We start from the raw sequence: 19,792 nt of genomic DNA on the forward strand, positions 1-19,792 counted from the left end.
GTTGAAGGAACGAGATCCTAGATCATTCCAAGTCATAGCTGCAACCTAGTAAGGTGTGGGAATGAGATAAATAAGTCGTGGCCATGACTTAGGATCTTGTTCCCTCTTCTTACCAAGTCGTAGTCATCAGACTTAGTAAGCCATGACTTGGTAAGATGAAGGAACAAAATCCTAAGTCATGGCCACGACTCTAATGGCTCGGAGTTAAGGCGACCCACAATCTCGTCCCCTCGTTTAAAGCGTAGGAACTAAATAGTTAAGTTGTTGCCATGACTTAGTAAGGCGTGGGAACAAGATCCTAAGTCCTGGCCATGACTTAATTATCTTGTTGACTTAAGTTTTTTTTATATGGGACGTCACCATCAAGGCTCTGTATTCAAAGAACCTTCTTTAGCACCGTTATTATTTGGAGTGAATGGTTACTTTGACCTACAGTTCTGCCACAGAAGTGCTCCAATGACTCCAATGGTTTCTCATGTCACTAATGTTTCTGCCTGAGCAAATCCATTCATTCTTATCTCAAGAAAACCTCTTCACCTCATGCTTCTTCGTTTTGCCAAATTTTAACAAAGCTGTGAAAAAGGAATAGAATGATCATTTCTGAGTTTCCTCTAATGTTGAACTTTCATTCTGTCCTCTACTGTAAGTCTTGGCCTTATCAATCTTCCAGCATCTGTCCTTACAGTAGGTAAAGCATGTAGCACCCGAGACGTTCTAGATTACAGTAGGATTCTTGTTCAAAAAAAAAAAAAAAAAAGAACTCAAATGAATTTTAGTAAACCGCTAAAAGCTCAAGCTTTCAGATGCAACAGGTCCGTAAGGAGTGGCCAGAGGAAACGAGCATGGCGCAGCTTTCTGGCTTGGCGGTTCTTCAAAACCTGACTGAATTTTGAACCTGCAAGCTGATCCGCACATGCTGAACGTGACCAGCTCGTTCTTGTCAAATGAACATGAGGTTTTAATACGTGTTTTGTACACAGTATTTTTATTATGGACAAATAAAACTCTTTAAAATATGTCCTGTTACATTACTTGCTATCAGTGAACCTTAGAAACAACACACACTTAAAAAGGTACAACGTAGGTTTTCCAAGAACTTGAACTTGAACTTGTTCCTCGTAAGCCTTAACATGGTCATCTGGAAACATGGCTCCCTGCTAGCCTGGAATCGAGCAGTTATTTCTTTGGTTATTTTGTGAAGCCTTCGTGTTTAGAGAGTGCACTGAAAAAGTCTGAGTAGTTCTCAGAAGTCATGCATCATTCCCAAATTAGGAACTCTGGGTCTAAGCTGAATTCCTGTATGATGGATTTTCAAAAGTTGGCATTTTTGAAAGGCAACATTTGTTTCAATTAGGGCAAATTTCAGAGCGTAATATTTTTGTATATACACTAATGTTGTCGTGCAAAAATCTTGTATATCCAAACTGTCAACTTTACAGGAGAAGCAAAACAATCTCAACTTTCAATGGAAGCCCAGTCATCAAGAAATGTTAACAGTGTTTAAAACAACCGCCCGATTCCCAATTCGTCAAAAAGTGAGCAATGGCAAAAATTCAGATTTTTGGAGGGTTTTTTTTTTTTGTAAAACAGCAAACTCCCATCTGGCTGCAGAGGATCAGAACTTTCATGTCAAGCTGAAATTCCTAATATGGGAATGACCCCTACTACAGAATGACCAGACAAGTTCAGTGGCCAGTTCAAATGACATGTTTTGTTGAAACTTAAATATGGCAAATTTGGCAATATGGCTTTTTTATTATTATTATTATATTTTTTATATAGAATCGTCATGGAAACGTCCTAAGTTGCCAAACCGACAACTTAGTTACAAAAAAAAAACAAACCTTTCAATGGAAGACGATGTGAAAAGATTTTGACAAAATGAAAACAAGTGTCAGAATCACAATATGTCAACAAATTCAGGGAAAGATGACAAAAAAAAAAACAGCAAAAATGAAGACAAGGATTTTGCGTAGGACATAAAATGCACCATCACCTTGTTTTTGTTCACCCAAATATGTTCAAATAAGCAAATAAACAATAATTGTGTATTTAAACGTGCAGAGGTTTGTTCTCTGTGGAGGATTTGAGGATTTGTTCACTTATTATACACCAACATCAGCAGCAAAACATGGAATGTAATTTATTTTTACGTCAATTACAAATAAACCCCAAAATTCATTCGCTCTTGGCTGTTCCACAGCATGAGTTCCTCTGCCGGTCTGCAGTGTTCCAATACCAACATTACATTCCCAACAGCACCTAACGAGGAAACTGCTGACGTCAGATTGTTCTAAACATAGTAATCCACTCTTCAAAATAAAGGTGCTGCAAGGGGTTCTTTGAGCGATGCCACACAAGAGCCACCTTTGGTTTCCATGAAGAAGCTCGTTTGTTCCATGAGAAATCAAGTGAAGGTTCTTTAGAGCTTTAACAGATTCGTCACACTCACACATCACTGTTATAAACATGGTTCTTTATGGAACCACAAGCGGTTTTTCCATGGCATCGCTCAAAGAACCCTTTGTAGAACCTTTATTTTGAAGAGTGTGGCTGTGCAATCTCTCCAGGCCTCTTGCAGTCCATGATCTGATGAGCCATGTGATCAGCAGTAGCACACAACAGTGGTTCTACTGTGGTATTTATCAAAGATCCTTACAAAGCAACTTTATTTTATGGAGTTTATGTGAAAGCTTAGAACTTTACATTAAGCTATAACATATTTATTAATGAGAGGGGTGGTGGGGGGGGGGCATTAGAACAAACCAAAAATCTGGAAATCTGGGAATGTGGACGTTGAAAAGTTGACACGGTTTAGCAAATCAAAAGCAGAACACAACTGCGGGACCTTTTTGAACATGCAGATCATTGGCGTCCACGAGTTACCTCATCTTCTCATCTTCTCCTGGAGGGCTTCGGGTTGTACCTACAGGAAACACGAAAACAACAGCCGAGGCTTTAGAGCTGAAGGAGAACAAACCCAAGCTCCGCAATCAAGCTGTAAACATTCCAGCTTCATGACGACGTTCCGTAAACCGGTGTGGAAATGGGAACCCATACGAATGTCAGGCGTTGCTCAAAACTCATCAAACCAAACTTCCCTTCCATAAAATACGTCTGGGACACGTAGACTAATGGGGGGGTGGAGATGATTCAGGGGAGGGAACGGACAGAGCGAGCGAGCGAAGAGCCATTTGGCCTGCACTTTTGTCTCTCTCGCCATGTGATGTTCCCTCTCTATGCTTGATTGGCTAAGCATCATGATTCAGAGTTCAAACAGTTTGTAGTGGACTGATGGCAAGCTTGGAGTGTGTGTATTATGTGTATGTGTGTGTGTGTGTGTGCAGGAGAAATGGCACCACTTTAAAGCAACCCTTGCACTTCAGTTGGATTTCGTCTCTAGGCAACAACTCTCACCCTTTAACAAACCCGCTGCCTTCCCTTGCCCTGTGTAGCATTCCCCTCCCTCCCTCTCTCTCTCTCTCTCTCTTCATTTTATCTCTTGCTCGCTCGCTCATTTGCTCGCTCTTTCTATCAGGGGACAGCCTGTGCCACGATAGCACGTACATGTGGCCTTCACGAAAAGACCACAGTCCTCACCCCCCTGCTCGAACACTATAACACTTGCACACAATGGAAATGCTGTGGCGAAAGCGTGTTAAAGGGCCCATAGCCTACATTTGTCATTTTGGGGGTGCCCCACTACGTCTGCTAAGTTTGCTGAGATGCATTTAGGACAGACAATTGAGCCCAGGTGTGTTTCCGTAGCTTGAAGCTATTCATATTTATACTTGAGGCCATTTGCACACGTTCCTGTTTCACCATGTTGAAATTCCAGGCCGGCCTAGAGGAGGCAATTTCGCTAGCTGGCTGGCTGAGTGACTGACCGGCCTTGTAGAAAGGCACATGTGCAAGAACCACCTCTTGGTACCGACGGTCTGAGGACTACATTTAGCCACACTGCTAACGACAAGTACAGATGAGCTGAGGTTGGGTCTCCTTGCTTGTAAAGGAAAAGCCCGTAGCCATAGCATGTTGACGCAAGTTCGCTACCAGGCCAGCCTCACCCAGCGGCACACCTGCAGAGTAAGCATCGCTATTGCGGCATCACCATCGCTAACGCGTAGCATTACTACCACACTGCCCAGTCTCTGCAATGCGCCATTAGTCACAAGCCATGTTCATGAGGTCCTGGGCCCTTCACATCTAAACACTAGTATACATATGGGGGCTACATCTTGAGGCTCTGAGGGCAAGGCTGGAGTCCTTTACCAGGCAGGGTCACATGAGATGGTACATGAAATTTGCTTGCTGAAAGCTAAATGACATCACAAAGAGGAAGTGACATCATTTGCATCTTTGGAGCAGTCAGGAAGTTCTGACGTCCTTTTAATGAAATATTTCATATTTGTTGCTTCTCCATGTTAGACAGAGTCCATCAAAGTCAATCCAACCACCCCGTAACGCGAATTAGAACAGGGATGTCCTGATCCTATCCAGTGGCTTTAAGATCGAGGCAGATCCAGGCATATTTTAACGGATCGGGTATCGGCTATTTTAATCCCAATCCAGTGTAGAGTCTTTGTTTTACCCACGGTGTCCAGAGCGCCATCTTGCGTCCTCAAGGCGCCATTAACGGACATTACTGCCCAGTCAGCCGCAATAACGGCGTCCTCAGAAGGTAAATAAGAGAGTTGAGGTTCTGCGGTGTGGAGCTATTTTACAGAGGAGCATGAAAACTGACCATAATATCTCAACCTTTATGAAACTCTCACTGAAACGCTCTGTTTGACCAGCGGGAGAACCGGAGAACCGTTCGCTCGCCTTTCTCTGCACTGCAGAGCCCATTCAGAACTGAGTGGAGGCTAACGCTAATGCTAATATACACACATATATACACATACACACCCACTATAAACCAATTATTACACACCAGTAGACAACACAACAACCACAGAAATCAGTCTAGAGTGTAGACCACTAGATCAGATTGGTGGGCAAAACAACCTGATTGGGACATCCCTACTACTCATGACTAATCCCACCACTAAAAAAGCTCCAGCGGAACTTACCCCATCTCCTAGCTCCGTGCGTCATAGCATCCTAGTGTCTGAGCCGGGCTTTGCTTCCGCACTGTAGCCTAACAAAAGCAGCAGTCTCCCGGGCTTTCGGCCCACAGTGTGCTGTGACAGCTTATTGTCTCTGGGTGAGCCACCTTGATTTGCTGGGGTCAAGGGGCAGCGAGGGACATAAACAGTGTTTGCGGAGTCTGCTGGGCCTGGCATGCATGACTGCGTCTGTGTGGGAGTGTGTACGCTGGTGCTGGACTGACTATGTGGACTGGGACAGGGTCTCCTCTTTAAGGAGCTGAGAAAGCAGTGGCTCAAGCAGGCACCAAGGCAGTGAATATTACGCTCTTAAAGGATTAGCCTGACAAAGAAAATCTAACTGATATTATTTCTCACCAATCCCAAATGGAGTCAATCTGCCAAGACAGGTTTGGTATCTGAAGTTTGCTTCCTTGGTCTAGAACCGGAGATGGTGGGCTAATGTTGCTAACAAATACTGGACTTAGACCGTCACCAATCCTAAATCTTTTTTGTAATAAATTAAATCAGATTTATTTACCTTTTTCTCCCCAATTTGGACTGGCAATTATCCAACCCTTACATAATCTGCCCCCTATCGCTCATTTTCCGAAATGCTGCCAAAGCAACATCGCCGGGCAACCAGCGCACCTGGAGGGAAGTGCCTCACACCCATATGCATATGCCAGTGGCGGCAGTGGGGGAGCATCTACCCACCCTGGAGAGAGCAAGGCCAATTGTGCTCTCTCTGGGCATCGGCTAGCAGCATGATGGTGAACCTCTCGAACCAGCGAACCTCTGATTATGGCGACAGTCACTGAACTGACCACCCCTTCTAGTTCCAGTTCCTGTTTGATACTAAAAACGCACACGCTACAAGGAACGGTCAGCCAGTGGCGTTTGGCTTGGTGCTTCCGGGGCTTCATATTAGGATGATCCTAAAAGCTTTCATTACCTAGATCAGATACATTAAATTTGGGTCGGATCCTCAGCGTTACCTCTAGTATTTCCTTCCTTCAGCAGCGGTGGCAGTTTCAGGTTACTACCTGTACTACCAGCTGAGAGAGATACGAGCTGTACAGGGCTAGGATAGTAACGCTAGCTGAGGTGAACTGGCCTCAGCATTTGTTTGTTTACCAGAAGACTAGCTGTCTGCCGTTCTTTGCGTAAAATTCAAGCCACATATGATCTACTGTCTTTATCTGTATGATCTATGGCTTTTAATTTAATGTAAGATTGTCAAAATCCTGCACAGTGGCGTGCTGAGGAACGAAAGTCTGAGTCGCAAAGCTCCTGCGTGCTAAACAATGGTTCTGAATTTTTGGATGCAATTTTTTTTAACTGCAAAACTTGTGGAGCGGAACGTTAGCTATTTTAATCAGACTTTATTCTCTAGGACTGGGCTGAGCATCATCATATGTCTCCACTTGCTGATTTTTTTTTTGAAATTCTGATTTATTGATGAAACAATGATGGTGGTGCATCACCAGTGTTGAAACTTGAGGAATCTAGGAATCTCCACATAATGTAAAAAAAGATGTAAATAATTAAGGGTGTTTTCTAGAACCGTGCAATTAAGACAGTAACCATGTAGGGACTTTCAAGTTTAAGATTGTTGTGGAAAAAATTACAGAAAGAAATGCTTAGAATTTGTACCTGAAAAGATCATCTCCAAGAGTTTCCTCGCGTTCTTGTCGTTTCTCCTCCTGAAAGACATTCATAAGAATTGAGCAACTTTCTTCTATTAGGATGAGCTCTTTACATCCGGCTCCACCAGCTCAGTTTCCGGTGGCTGGTTGTGCATATGTCGGAGGAGGCATGTGCCAGTCCTCACCCCCCCAGTGTTGGGGGCATTACATGTGATGAATATGAATATATAAATATACACACACACACTCAGGCTACCCCCCCTTGCTTTCTTTCTCTCTCTCACCTCTGCTGCATCTCTCAGCCACTCCTCCAATTCAGAGTTTTTGCTGCGGTTGTGAGCCACCAGATCTGAGCCACCGATGATATTGGGCAAGCCCTGAAGTCCAGGTACAGGTGCCTAACAACCACACATCGGACACACACACGTTACAGGAGTCATTCTACACATTCAATTCAGTTCAACTTTATTATACTAATACAGGGTTGTACAGCACAACCACACACCGTTAGCCTACATCTCCAGTGCAGAACAGGTAGGCCATGGTACAGTAGTGTGGGGACAATAGACAAAACAAGACAGAAATATACAAATATGTGCATGTGTAGAAGTGTGATTAAGGTCCAGACTATACTGACAGTAAAATGGAGTAAATATGTAGAGCAGTGATGGATGAGCTGTGCATGTAAATGAAGGGTTAAACTGGGAGGTCAGGAGTGTGTGCTGGGGTAGACCAGTCTGGTGGTGTAAACAGCGTCATCTCTAGGTATGGCAGCTAGTGTTCAGATGAGAAAACAGTAGGTGCCATTTGCTTAAAGCTATTAATTGAACATTGAAAATGTTTTTAATCAATAATTTTTTCAATAGTACATGACCATGTTTAGATGTCTGTATTGACCAACATGCATCTAAAATTATTATATGCGTGTCCCCTGTTTCCACATTAAAAACACAAACCTTATACTTGAGTAAAACGTTTATGATATGTAAGATTTTTGTGCGTCCCTCAGTTTGACTTACCACCCCGTCACACACACGTTTGGCCCATAAATAATGTACATTGTATTGTGAATATGGCTCTGATGTCTGAATATTAAATGATAATATTAATAAGAAGATCATGTCTGTGGTGGGAAAATGCTCTTTTCTGAGGATGGACATATTTGAGGATTTCATGTTGTGGGTTTATATAAATAAATAAATAAATAACAAAATGAAAATGCCACCCGTTCAGTGAAGCAGAATGACTCTAACTGCATCTCGTGGACCCATCACTCCATGCCTGACCTTGCGGAATCGCTTGAAGTTCTTTCCATTGGGATCGTAGCTCTGCAGCGGGCCAGACTTTGTCCTTGAGGGGATGCTCACAGTCAGGGTCTTGAACTGAACTTGCAAGAGTCTCCGGGGAAGCTCTGTGTCATTCTCAGAAGCCGGCACTGAGCTTGAAACCTTTGACAAGAAGAATCATATTAATATTATTATTTTATACTAAACATTGGTTCAGTGTATTGACACCTGTGTTCTATACCTGCATAAGAAAAACCTCACCGTGAGTTCCTGCTTGAGTGCAACCACCTTGTCTTTGGCGAAGCCATTCTGGGCCTTAGATGCCTAAATGTGAATCAGATATGTTCAGTTTGAGGCCTTACAAAAAACAGTAGCATAAAGTAGATATGGAGAGTTATATATAATATCTGGTTTGCATATATAAACGTTATACGAGGCATGCTGAAAATATGAAAGATATATACATGTTTAACATATTTCCGACTGATTTCAGTTCATTTGCGCCATCACTTCTACACTATTATATACACTATTACCACAGTTGGTTAAACCTACTGGTTATATTCTGAAATGCAGTAAATGAACATATTTAAAATTATAGTTAACTGTGGAACTAAATATAAAATATCATGGTTTAAAAATGAGAACTTTTATTCAGAATTTGTTAATATATAAAAATTAGTTTGCTTAATTTTTCCCTTTCTCTCCCAATTTGGCACTGCCAATCAACCCATCCATTCGTAGCTCCCCCAAGCACCAGCAATGCTCCCAACATTAGGTGTGTAAGGACTTAACACACATCTCCTCTAATACATGCGAAGCCAGCTTTTTAAACTGTCGCCGATGTGGCATCACTGGGTCCCCAGCTCCACCACACCAGCTAACAGATGCATGCGCCGGCCAGCATCGCTTAAGAGTGGTGAGGGGAGAGAGCACGCCATCTACCCACCTGGAAAGAGCACGGCCAATTGCGCTCTCCCAGACTCCGGCTGCTGATGGCAAAGCAGCTATAAAGCCTTCAAAAATGCAGTTTGGGCGCAGCCCTTAAAATACCTTGTTACAACCATCAACTTATAGGGTAGTAAAAGGCTGCACTCACCACAACAAAGGACACTTCTTCTTCTTTAACATCTTCAGACTCATATCTATCCTTCCTGTTCACTGAGCCGCCCTCATCCTGCTCCAAATCGGTCACTCTCTTTGACGCCTGTGGGTTCCTCTCAGAGTCCGGATGGCTACTGGCTCCACCGCGCATGTCCTGCTCTAGGGTCTGACTTCTACTAGCTAGGCTTAGCTTTCTCTGGTTGCTGGATAAAGTGCTACAGTCCTGCTTTGTGTCCTCTCCCATACTGACCGCCTCTCTCGCTCCTCGATCCATGCGCTGTTTCTTGCTGGCCGCCGGCTGCGCGGGTTCCTCCATGTCTTCAGACATGATGGACTCAAGCTCCTCGAGCGAAACATCCAAATCCGCACTTTGCGCAGGAGCCTCAGAGTCACATGGCTGGTCTTGCACTGGCTCCTTCCTCTTTTTACTAGTCGAGGCTAAACTGGAATCACAGTTCTGGACCGGGAGGTCGCCACTGCCAAGTCCAGAGCCCAAACCCAGACTGGTGCTGAAATTGGAGCGCTGGGTGGTGCCACTCTGTTGCTTCTGGCTTACGTGCGAGCTTACGGGATTCCGGCTTGTGGATACGCTTTGCAGGGGAGCAGCCGGCTTGGATTGTGTTGTCTTGTCCTCGTCCTCGTCCTCTCGCCTGGAGAGTTTGGCTTCGGAAAGCTCGGACTCGGCACTGCCTTCACGTGGCCTGAGGAAAGACAGTTAGCTGGCGTTAGAAATGAAGCATGAAAATGACCCACCTAACCAACTAACATCAATAATGCATATAATGTATGTCAATGTGAAATGATAATGGTGAAATTTTCAAAAGTATGGGAGTACCTGAAATTAGCCTATGACTCGGAATTGGGTCCAGGCATTTTTATAGACAGAGCAGAGTGCCATATGGCTTCCTCTAGACACCATTAACTGACATGATCTCATTTTTTAAAAACTACCTAAGACAGAGTTTATCTGTGACATTTATTTCTCCATGCAAAGCAAAATTGAGCTTTATTAAAACTGATCAATGTGGTGATGTTACCAGTTAGCAGCTAAAACCAAAGCTAAAGTTGCTTCTAATGCTAACTCTCTCCATTCCACCTTAAATAGTGTCACGGTTACAGTGTGAACTTTCCAATAGCGGAACGGAACTGCTGCATTATTTAAGGTGGAACGAAAAGGGCTCGGGGACAAAGCTCTAAAACTTTAGCTTAGAGTTAACCGAGTTGGCTCAGAGCCTCGGTAAAGAGTGAGTCAGTTAATCTAATCTAAACTCTTCACTCTTCCAGAAAACTCCTCCCATCCTGATTACTCCTGATTTCCGCCTGTTTAGAAACCAAACTATGGTGGAAATGCTCTGTTCTAGTAGTGAGAGAACCTCGCTCCTTTCATTGGTTATTAACCAGCTCTGAACCGAGAAGGAGGCTAATGCTAATGCACACATGCTAAGTGAGGTGACTGCAGAGTTGGATCTAAAGGAACTGGGAGCTGAATGATCGGGTGGGTCAGTCAGACTGGACTGTAAGATATTAAACACTGTACCAAACAAAGTGAATCAGATCAGAATTTAGTCTGATTTTAGAAACTGGTACTAAAATCATAGTGATTTTACTGGGTTTTGCTATTGTGTACTAGCACATCCTACTAAAACCTGTTGGGCCGACAGTTAGCATTAAGCAGCATTAAGAGACTCTGATTGGATGGGAGGGGGGGTAAAAAACGTTGACCTATTAACAGCATATAGAGAAAAGTTACATGTGTGCTGGTCTGTGATCTCAGAGACTTGCCTCTTTTTGTTTACAGACTGGAAGTAGCTTGTGAGGGCTGACTGTTTCTGGGGGGATTTTTTGAGCGTGGTGCTGCTGTTCAGAGGGGCTGAGGATTTTCCACGGTCATCGTCCCTCCTGTCAGGAGGAGCTGGTTTTGTCTTCATCTTGTCCTGTAACCCCTCACTGCCCCTCAGTGATGACTTTACAGACTCTGGAAAGGGGCGAGGTGTTGGTGGCTCCACGGTTGCCGGCGGTTTTCTGGATAAGGCTGATGGCTGCCTTGTTGACCACAGCGGTTTTGCCTGCACAGGACGTTTCTCTGGGGTCTCGCCTACTGCTGTGGGCCCACATACGTCCATCCTGCAGAAGACAAAAGTCAAGGGCCAGTAATTGTCTAGGTGAAGTGCTTGTCCTGAATGGCTGATAAAATCCAGCCAAAAGGCAGAACACTGTTATCAATAAATGATCAATAATCAATGAAATCAGTTAAATTTCAGTCTTATTTCTTAACCACCTCAGAAAATGCATGTAACTACTGATAGTGTAACACAGACATGTCCAAAAGTATCCATTGACCCCTTTTAAGTAGTACATTCATGTATTTTAAGGTGCACCAATTGCTCTATAGAATCTCCATAGAAACGCACCATCAGTACTAGTTGCATGTGATGCCCAAGGTCACTTTGTGCAATGCCAAACATCAAATAGAAGCCCCCCCCCAAGCATCAGTCTGTGGAGCAAGCAAGGGTCTCGAACATGGCTTTATGTGGCAGAACGTCAGACATGCTGCATGTAAAACCCTACCTGTCTATGCCCTGAGAGGCTACCTCAGTGTTGACCACATATGCAGTGATGTTCTGGGAGGCTCCAGCAAGCACGGTCTCGTCCACCGTCGCACTCTGGGAAAGGGTGGATGCAGGGATCGCTGACCTCACTCTGACAGACTCTGCAAAGCAAAGTAGGGCAGCGCTCTTACTAACTACCTTGCTTGGTGTGATTCCAAAGGCACCCGTCAAGTGGTGGGATCTAATTATTAGGCAGTTTATGTTCAAGTTGAAATGGGCAAGCTTAAGAATCTGAAGAATCATGATGGTTAGAGCGACTGGGTCAGAACATCCTCAAAACATCATCAGGCAGGTCTTGTGGGGTGTTTCGGGTATGCAGTGGTCAGTACCTACCAAACAAGCTCCAAAAAAAGGACAATTGGAGTGCCTAAGGCCCACTGATGCTCATAGAGGCACCACTTCACAACTTACAGGTCTTAAAGGATCTTACAGGTCTTAAAGGAACGTGGGGTAACTGCACAATAGTAGGCAGGTGGTTTTAAAGTTATGGCTGATTGGTTTATTGGTTTATTTGAGGGATAGATCTTGACCTAGCTGTTAAGCTGTTGAGCTCTGTGTGTGTTTTTGAATTCCATCTCTTTGTGTGCGTGTGTTATATCCCACCAGAGTCCGAAGAGGCGCAGGGATTGCAGTAGGTCTGATTACTGACGTAGATGGCAGCCAAGCCAATCTCAGATTCAGCGATGAAGCGTAGACCGTTCCTATTGCAGAGAAACATGAGGAAAAAAAGAGAGAGTGAGCAAAATGGGGAGAGAGAGAGAGAGAGAGAGAGAGAGAGAGAGAGAGAGAGAGAGAGAGAGAGAGAGAGAGAGAGAGAGAGAGAATAAATAGATTCGCTGACTCAGGCAGGCTTGCAGTATCACACACAGGCCCTGGCAACAGAAAAACAGAGCTGTTCCAGCACCGCACCAGAAACCCACACACAGATACCAAACACCATCAAAACACTTCCAGCAGAGCTGCACAATACACCCCATCATTCATACGGATGCGGTTACGCAAGAACAGGTCATTGTGGGGCATCTCCATTGGTCCATTCATCCTAACATGACATTTTGACACAATGGACAGTCATGGCCAAAAGTTTTGAGACACAAATCTTGGTTTTCACAGGATTCCCTCTTTTATGATGGCAATTTTGTGAAGAGGGATCAGATGAGTTGCTATTAAGTGCAAAGTCACGATCTTCTCGTTAGCTCAGGAGGAAGTGTTAACGAGGACGGTCAGTCGGTCATGCGGATTAGAAGAGCAGGCTCATCAAGAACTTCAATGGTAGAGGTTCAACCAGCAGTGGTTTTTTAAGTCGCGACATGGACCATGGACCGTCCTCCTTTGCTACAAGGTCCAGCTCTGCACCTCAAAAACCCACTGTAGGCACTATGGCCGGCGGACGGGGTTAGCATGGGCACTCTGACTGGTCTGCAGCTACACAACCCCATACGCAGCAGGGGGCGCTGCACTGTGTGTTGTGACACATTTCTTTTGTAACCATGAACCAAGTATTTCTAAGACTGGTGCCACAGTAGCCCTACCTACCTGCATCCCTGTGACTTTGACCTATGCTGCTATGAGATAATCAAAGCTATAGCCGTCATCTGTGAGTGGTCATAATAGTGTGGCTCATCTGTGTCCATCCCTAGGTACTCGACTCAACAGCCAAACCCTTCAGCCCAATCGTCTTCACCTCAACACTCCCCAAGGTAGCTGGTTATTAGCAAACAAGCAATGCTCATGTCAACTGCACCAGCCAAGGATCAGCAAGTACCTGTGTAAAACCTGGCCCACAGAGTCCACCCATTTCTTGGTGGCAGGAGGTACGAGTGCTTGAGAGGATCCCGTTCCCACGTCAATAACACAGGTCCCGGCGGACTGCAGAAGTGACACGGGCAGCGACATCTCCTCTAACAGCTGGGTCGTCCCACCTCCACAAGTGATGGCCTGACTCAAACGTTTCATCTGAAAAAGGCAAACGGACAAAGCCTGTATGAGCATGCTCAGGTAACATAGCAACCCAGAAGCTCCATCAGATTTGCATCATTTTTTTTACTCCTGCACTGGAGCTATATGGCTAATGTGGCTAAAAAGTAATGCAATTCTATGTACACCTGTTAACGTCCCTCAAACTGCTCATGCTTACATATAATATCATACCACAGCCGTCTCGAACCTCAAGGAGTCGTTCAGTTATCCCCAACAGACTTGCTCATGTGGTTTCGGACACTGTAGGACACACGGTTTTCTATAAATGTGGACTAAACAGAATAATAGAGACAGTATACAGGCTTCAGCATGGCTGCTATTACTTTCAGTTGGTTCTGGTTGGACCTTCGGTGTAGGAATGCGGCCATACTGATTTTAAATTTGACGGCTTCCTGCCGTCCACACTGTCCACATATTTTCGAAAGGTTGAGGTCCGGACTTTTCTATGGCCAGGCTTTATCCATTCCACAACCATGGTCAATGAGGTCAATGTCCAAATTTCTAATCATCTAGCTGATTCTGAGTGTGCAGCATACCAGCTGACCACCAAACAAACCACTCCAGAGTTCGGTTGGGACTGGACCAAGACCACCTCTTCTCAAGGGCTTCAGTGCGGTTGTTTTGGTCGGCATCGGTCAAGTGCAATCACTGTGTACACACCTGCCCAAACAAATCATTTAAGCCTGATTTAACCAGGTGTGGGAAAAAAAAACCCAGTCTGGGTAGACGTGGTTCTGCGGGGACCCAGTCGGACAACGCTGCCCTGGAAATAACCAGAAAATGAGCAAGAACTAAAGATGGCGATGGAGTGACAGAAAGCTACTTGAAGGAAAACACCACCTTTCACTTATTTAAAGTAGGCCTACGGGCAGATCGCTCTCTGATTACTACGCGACGGCAAGCTATGATTAGCTCCTGTGTGAAAACAACTTATTAGGCTGTAAGTGTGTGAGGGTGTTCCCGCAGAATAGGGTCATTTCATACACGCTCGCCAGCGCCTTTTCACTTAATTAGCCGTATTCTTCTCCCTCGGGGTTGAGGAGAACCCCGGGGAGGATGCCGTGCGCAGTGCAGTGCAATAAATACAGTGCGCACAAACATTTTTACCACTACCTGACTCTCAGCCCTGGCTCTCGGTCCACTAGGGGTTAGAAGAACGAAAACCAAGGGCTGGATAGAAGCTGGGATAACAAAGCTCATGTATATTTCATATACATTTTTTATGTATGCTGAAATTATACATACATACATACATACACACACACACACATATATATATATATATATATATATATATATATATATATATATATATATATATATACATATATATATATATATATATATATATATATATATATATATATATATATCTTAAATTTGATATAATTTGCTACTCTGGCAGAGAGAGCATGGTCCAAACAAACAAGCAAACAAAAAGAAAGTTCTTGCCTGTTTGCCATTGAGGAAGACAAATGTTTTGTCCCTGAAGAGAGACTTTCTTTCAGGCCGGGGGTCCAGATCAACCTCTTGCTTAGTCAGACTGGGCTCATCTATCTCCGGCTTGAAGCTAAACAACACACAAAGTCGATCAAACCTGAGGCAGAGACACTAGACACGAGCATTCACAGTGGAGGAAAATATATAATGGCAACCTGTTTATAAAGGCTAATTCACTGACAAATTGGCTGTTATTGCCGTTAACATTATTTTAGCAAGTGCACACACTGATGCATGTATAGTCTGTATAGTCACTGGTGTTTACATTTCAGCAGCTTTTACAATCACTGAGCTGGAGCTCAGTAGGATGCAGCCAGCGTTCATCTCATCAGCAAAATAAACAACGGAAACGCTCACTAATGAAATTACGGATATGAAAACTAATGATCGGTGAAAAAAAAAATTCCAGTGGCGTCGTTCCTTAGAGAGAAGCCCTGATTTTAACGTGAACAGTCAGGTCTAATTTACGTCTGTGGAACTCCTGAGTTGCGTTTTCCCCTCTCTAGTGCATCCGTCTCTGCTGACGCTAACCCACATCTTTACAAAACGAGGTGAATCAGGCCTTTTGGAGCTGGAAAAAGCATGCAGAGTAAAGGCAGCTTAGTATTTGAGGTCAGCAACTCAATCTAAGACTGGTGGCCCCAGCAAAACACAGCACATGCTGGGTTAGCACAGAGATGGGTAGTTTTTACTGTATCCATCTGGTCCATAACAAAACAAGCAAACAAAAAGAATACAGTGGCATGCAAAAGTTTGGGTACCCCAACTTAAAAATAAATCTTGAGTGAGTAGAAGATGAACTGATCTCCAAAAGACATACGACACCTTCGTAAATAAGGTTTCCGTGGCCCCTTTCATGGTTATGCATGGGGGTGGCTAGATCAGGCTTTGGGTTGCAGCCAGTGACCTGAACCGATTCAAAATGTATTGACAGGCCTCAGAATAGCAGAGCAGCAAGACGGCCCAAGAACCTCACAGAGCTAGAAGCTTTTTGTAAGGAGGAATGGGTGAAAATCCCCCAAACAAGAAGTGAAGTGTGTTTACAAGCTGTGATACTCGCACAAGGGGTTGGGACTAAGTACTGGCCTTTTGCGTCAGGCCCTTTTCCTTTACTATTATTTTGATTTACTGCAATAATAGAAGGGGTGAATATTTGCCAAACTCATGCAGGGCTTCAAACTAAAGAAAAGGAGACCTTACTTCTGAGATTTGGGGAGAGATTCTCTCCGCTGCACAGCTTGAAAGAGCTCAGTGAAGAACTCTGGTTTCACAATGGGTCGACAGCACAGCAGGGCGCAAATTGTCTGCACACAAAAAAACGTCAACACAGTTTCCATCAGCAGGGTTTAGACCGTGTTTTGAATCTACCGTGCATTTTCCAACAACGGGAGGCCTGGGTAAGTGAGCTACTTATCATGCCTTCCCCACTGAAACGAGCACTTTACAGTGGATTGGGGTTTCTAAACACTAGGCGAGGGTTTTTTTCCAACAAAGGGTTATTTACTTGTCAGGTATTTAGGGCATTAAGGAATGAAGACATAAGAAAATAATATACAGAATAATAATAAAATGATATTATGAAGCTATAATGACTGCTGATACAGTCTATGTGTTGGTCATAACTGCTCTCTGGGAAGTCCTCCTGACCTTAATGGTGACCTTCACAGTGGGCATGACGAGATGCGTGCAGTCCGCCGACCAGGAGTTGACCATGCGCCCTCCGACCGACTGCACGGCCTTCGAGAGCACCGCCTTCCCTTCATTATCCACACAGGATGAACAGACCACCACAGAGTTCAGCTCCAGTCTGACATAAGGCAAAACAGAGCACGTGGGTTTGTAGACACTGATGCACCAAACACATACAAGCAGTGTGTGTGAAGGGTCAGGGGCACGCACCGAAACTTGCTTTGAAAGACCCCGAACGTGAGGTGGTCTCCGGCATGCACCGTCTTGGTGGTGCCGGTCGAGAGCTGCTCGCCATTCACAAAGGTGCCGTATTTGGAGCTGTCCTTCAGCGTGATGGCCTGCAAAACAGCATGAACACAAAACACATCAGCTCCACCTCTTAGAGACACGGAGCGCCATCTGCTGGACAAATCCTGGAACAGCTCACTCTTGCAGTCAGGTGGAGGGAAATGCTTAGGCGACGCCATTGGAAAAACACATTTGGTGCCATAAGGAACCAAAATGTTGGAGTGTGAAGAACCTTTTAAAGTTTAGCAGGAGAATAAGCCAAAAAAGTACAAAGCTTTGGAGGTCTTGGAGGTGCTGGAGGTCTTCTTTTTAATGTTACCCTGTTTTCTACCCAATTTGGAAGGCTGATTACCCAATCCCCATTTATGTAAACTCCCCCTTTCACTAGCAATACCCCCCAACACCAGGAGGGTGAAGACAAGCCACACGTCTCCTCCAAATCATCTGAAGTCAGCCTGGGTTTTGTTTTCAGAGGAAAGCGCAGCTCCCCAGCTCCGATACAACTGCTAACAGGTACCTGCTATAAAAGGCATTATACAGTCCAGCCCAGCTGTTAAGCATCAGCTTGTAATACCCTGTAGCTGGGCTGGGCTAGGCTGTGCTAACGCCACCTTAGCGAGGTAAGCGCAGCTCCCCAGCTCTGACACAACAGTTAACAGACGCCTGTGTTGAGGGAGTGCCATCAACCCACCCCAGACAGAGCAAAGCCAATTGTGCTCTCTCTGACTCTGGCTGCTGATGGCAAGCAGAATGATGTGGGATTCAAGTAGAGGTCATTTGATACTAGAGCTGGGCAATCTGACGATATTTTATCGTATTGTGATAAATGCTGTTATGGTGACAACAATAAGCTTTTCTAAGCATATGGAGGAGACTGTTAGTGCTTAATAAACACTGATCAGCTGCAGGTTTCATTACCAACAGTGTGATTAGACTGGGTTAATTAGATGCAATTCAGCAGATGTTGTATTCAGTATGGGAGAGGACCTGAATAGTAGTTCAGTAGTAGAATCGGACCCTACTGATGTGTTTAGTCTGTGGTTACATGTATCGTCATGAATATATCGTCTTTAAATATAGTATTTTTACTTATTACGTCTTCATACTTAATTATGGGTGGTTGTAGAGAGGCTCACTTGTTTACTTGATTGTCTATTAATTATAATAAGTAATATTTTAGCTGTTTGTTCATTACAGATCAATGCAGGCTATGTTAAAAAAGTTAGTTAAAGGAATCATAATCAATCAGGCCTGAATTGAATCGTATCAGAGCTGAAACAAATCAGATCAGATTAGTAGCGAATCAAAGCAAACTGAATCATATACATCAAGTATCTACATCATATATAAGTATACGGATGGCCTAAACACGCTACTCATTAACATTTCTCAACAAAAAAAAAAACATCGTTTCTGCACTTCAAAATATATCCAGCAGGGGGGCGACAATGCACTGCTAGACTATCCCAGTGATGGCGCGAATGAACTGAAATCAGCCAAATTCAATGTTTTCTGCCTGTTACTTAAGTTTGAGGCTATTTACTGTTTTCTACGCTCTAAAGGGGACCTGTTTCCCTCTACCTTCAAGAAGTGCAGAGCAGCAACGAGGAAAACGACAGGGCGTGTGACTAGGACAGCTCTCTACTGACAGTCACCAACACGTAACGGCCATGAAGAGGTCCTCGTCCTTCTCACCTGCTCAGTGACCGTGAGGTGGGCGTGGACGCGGCTGATGGACTGGTCATTTGCCAGGAGGATTTCACAGTTCTTACGACCCACTACATACTCTTTACCAGGGAGTAGGTAGAATGGCCCTAGATGTCAAGATGGACGAGACAAGATTGGTTAAGCATAGCAAAGTGGCATCAGCTGATCTCTGAATAACTGCAAGCTTGTGTACCAATGCACTGAGATGTAGGTCAGATGACATCTAGTGAGGATCCATGATAACAGTTACCCCCCAAACCCCCTAAGGAGGTGGGAGGGGGAGGGGGAGGGGGGGCCCATGTACCCCATTTACCCCCCCCCCCCCAATCCAACAGGACCTGTTGATGGTTTCTGCTTTTATAAGCCTAAGTGGATCCATCTACTGGACAGGGCACTGACTAACTGTCCAGCTGGCTCTCCAGAACTAGCCCAGTCCACCCACAGCCCCAGACCCCACAGCCCCACTCTCAGCTCTGCTACCTGGCTCAGATTCAGTAGGCTGGAGCGTCCACATAGCGCTGCTGCAGCCCCTCAAACCGAAGCTGTTTATGCAGCGCAAATCTCCGTCATGATAACCAGCTTACTCACACGCCAAGTCCGAGATTTAACACACTTTTCCCTCTTATTTTTATTCTCTAATTCTCTATATTTTAATGCTCATTCGCGCCCCAACTTTCCACCTTCCTGTGCGCCCGATAGCGCTTCAGTTTCATAATAAAAGTCCGACTCCGCGTTAGAGCCTCGAACTTCCGGACAAAGTAAAAGTCTCTGTTTATTTCCTAGTAGCTAGAAATCAATTTATCCAGAAATCACATGTACACAATGACTTAATATCTGAAATGTGCTCAGTCGGCTAAGACAAATTTGGTGTATATGTAATATTATACTTTTAC

The 19,792-nt window shown here is 44.5% G+C and overlaps 1 protein-coding gene across 1 annotated transcript; it reads right to left on the reverse strand.

Annotated features, from left to right (window-relative positions):
* Positions 1 to 968: 968 nt before the first annotated feature.
* On the reverse strand, positions 969 to 19,590 carry nbn (nibrin). Its single transcript, XM_072680430.1, has 16 exons — positions 19,380 to 19,590; positions 18,888 to 19,006; positions 17,115 to 17,242; positions 16,863 to 17,022; positions 16,416 to 16,519; positions 15,168 to 15,285; positions 13,501 to 13,691; positions 12,339 to 12,436; positions 11,695 to 11,836; positions 10,909 to 11,250; positions 9,122 to 9,827; positions 8,284 to 8,346; positions 8,023 to 8,184; positions 7,021 to 7,134; positions 6,744 to 6,793; positions 969 to 2,926 (listed from the first exon to the last, which is right to left on the reverse strand). Exons 1-16 carry the CDS (start codon positions 19,411 to 19,413, stop codon positions 2,896 to 2,898), a joined length of 2,562 nt encoding a protein of 853 aa, XP_072536531.1. The 5' UTR covers positions 19,414 to 19,590; the 3' UTR covers positions 969 to 2,895.
* Positions 19,591 to 19,792: the final 202 nt, after the last annotated feature.

Source organism: Salminus brasiliensis, chromosome 5 (assembly GCF_030463535.1).
Source record: "Salminus brasiliensis chromosome 5, fSalBra1.hap2, whole genome shotgun sequence".
Classification (NCBI taxonomy): Eukaryota; Metazoa; Chordata; class Actinopteri; order Characiformes; family Bryconidae; genus Salminus; species Salminus brasiliensis.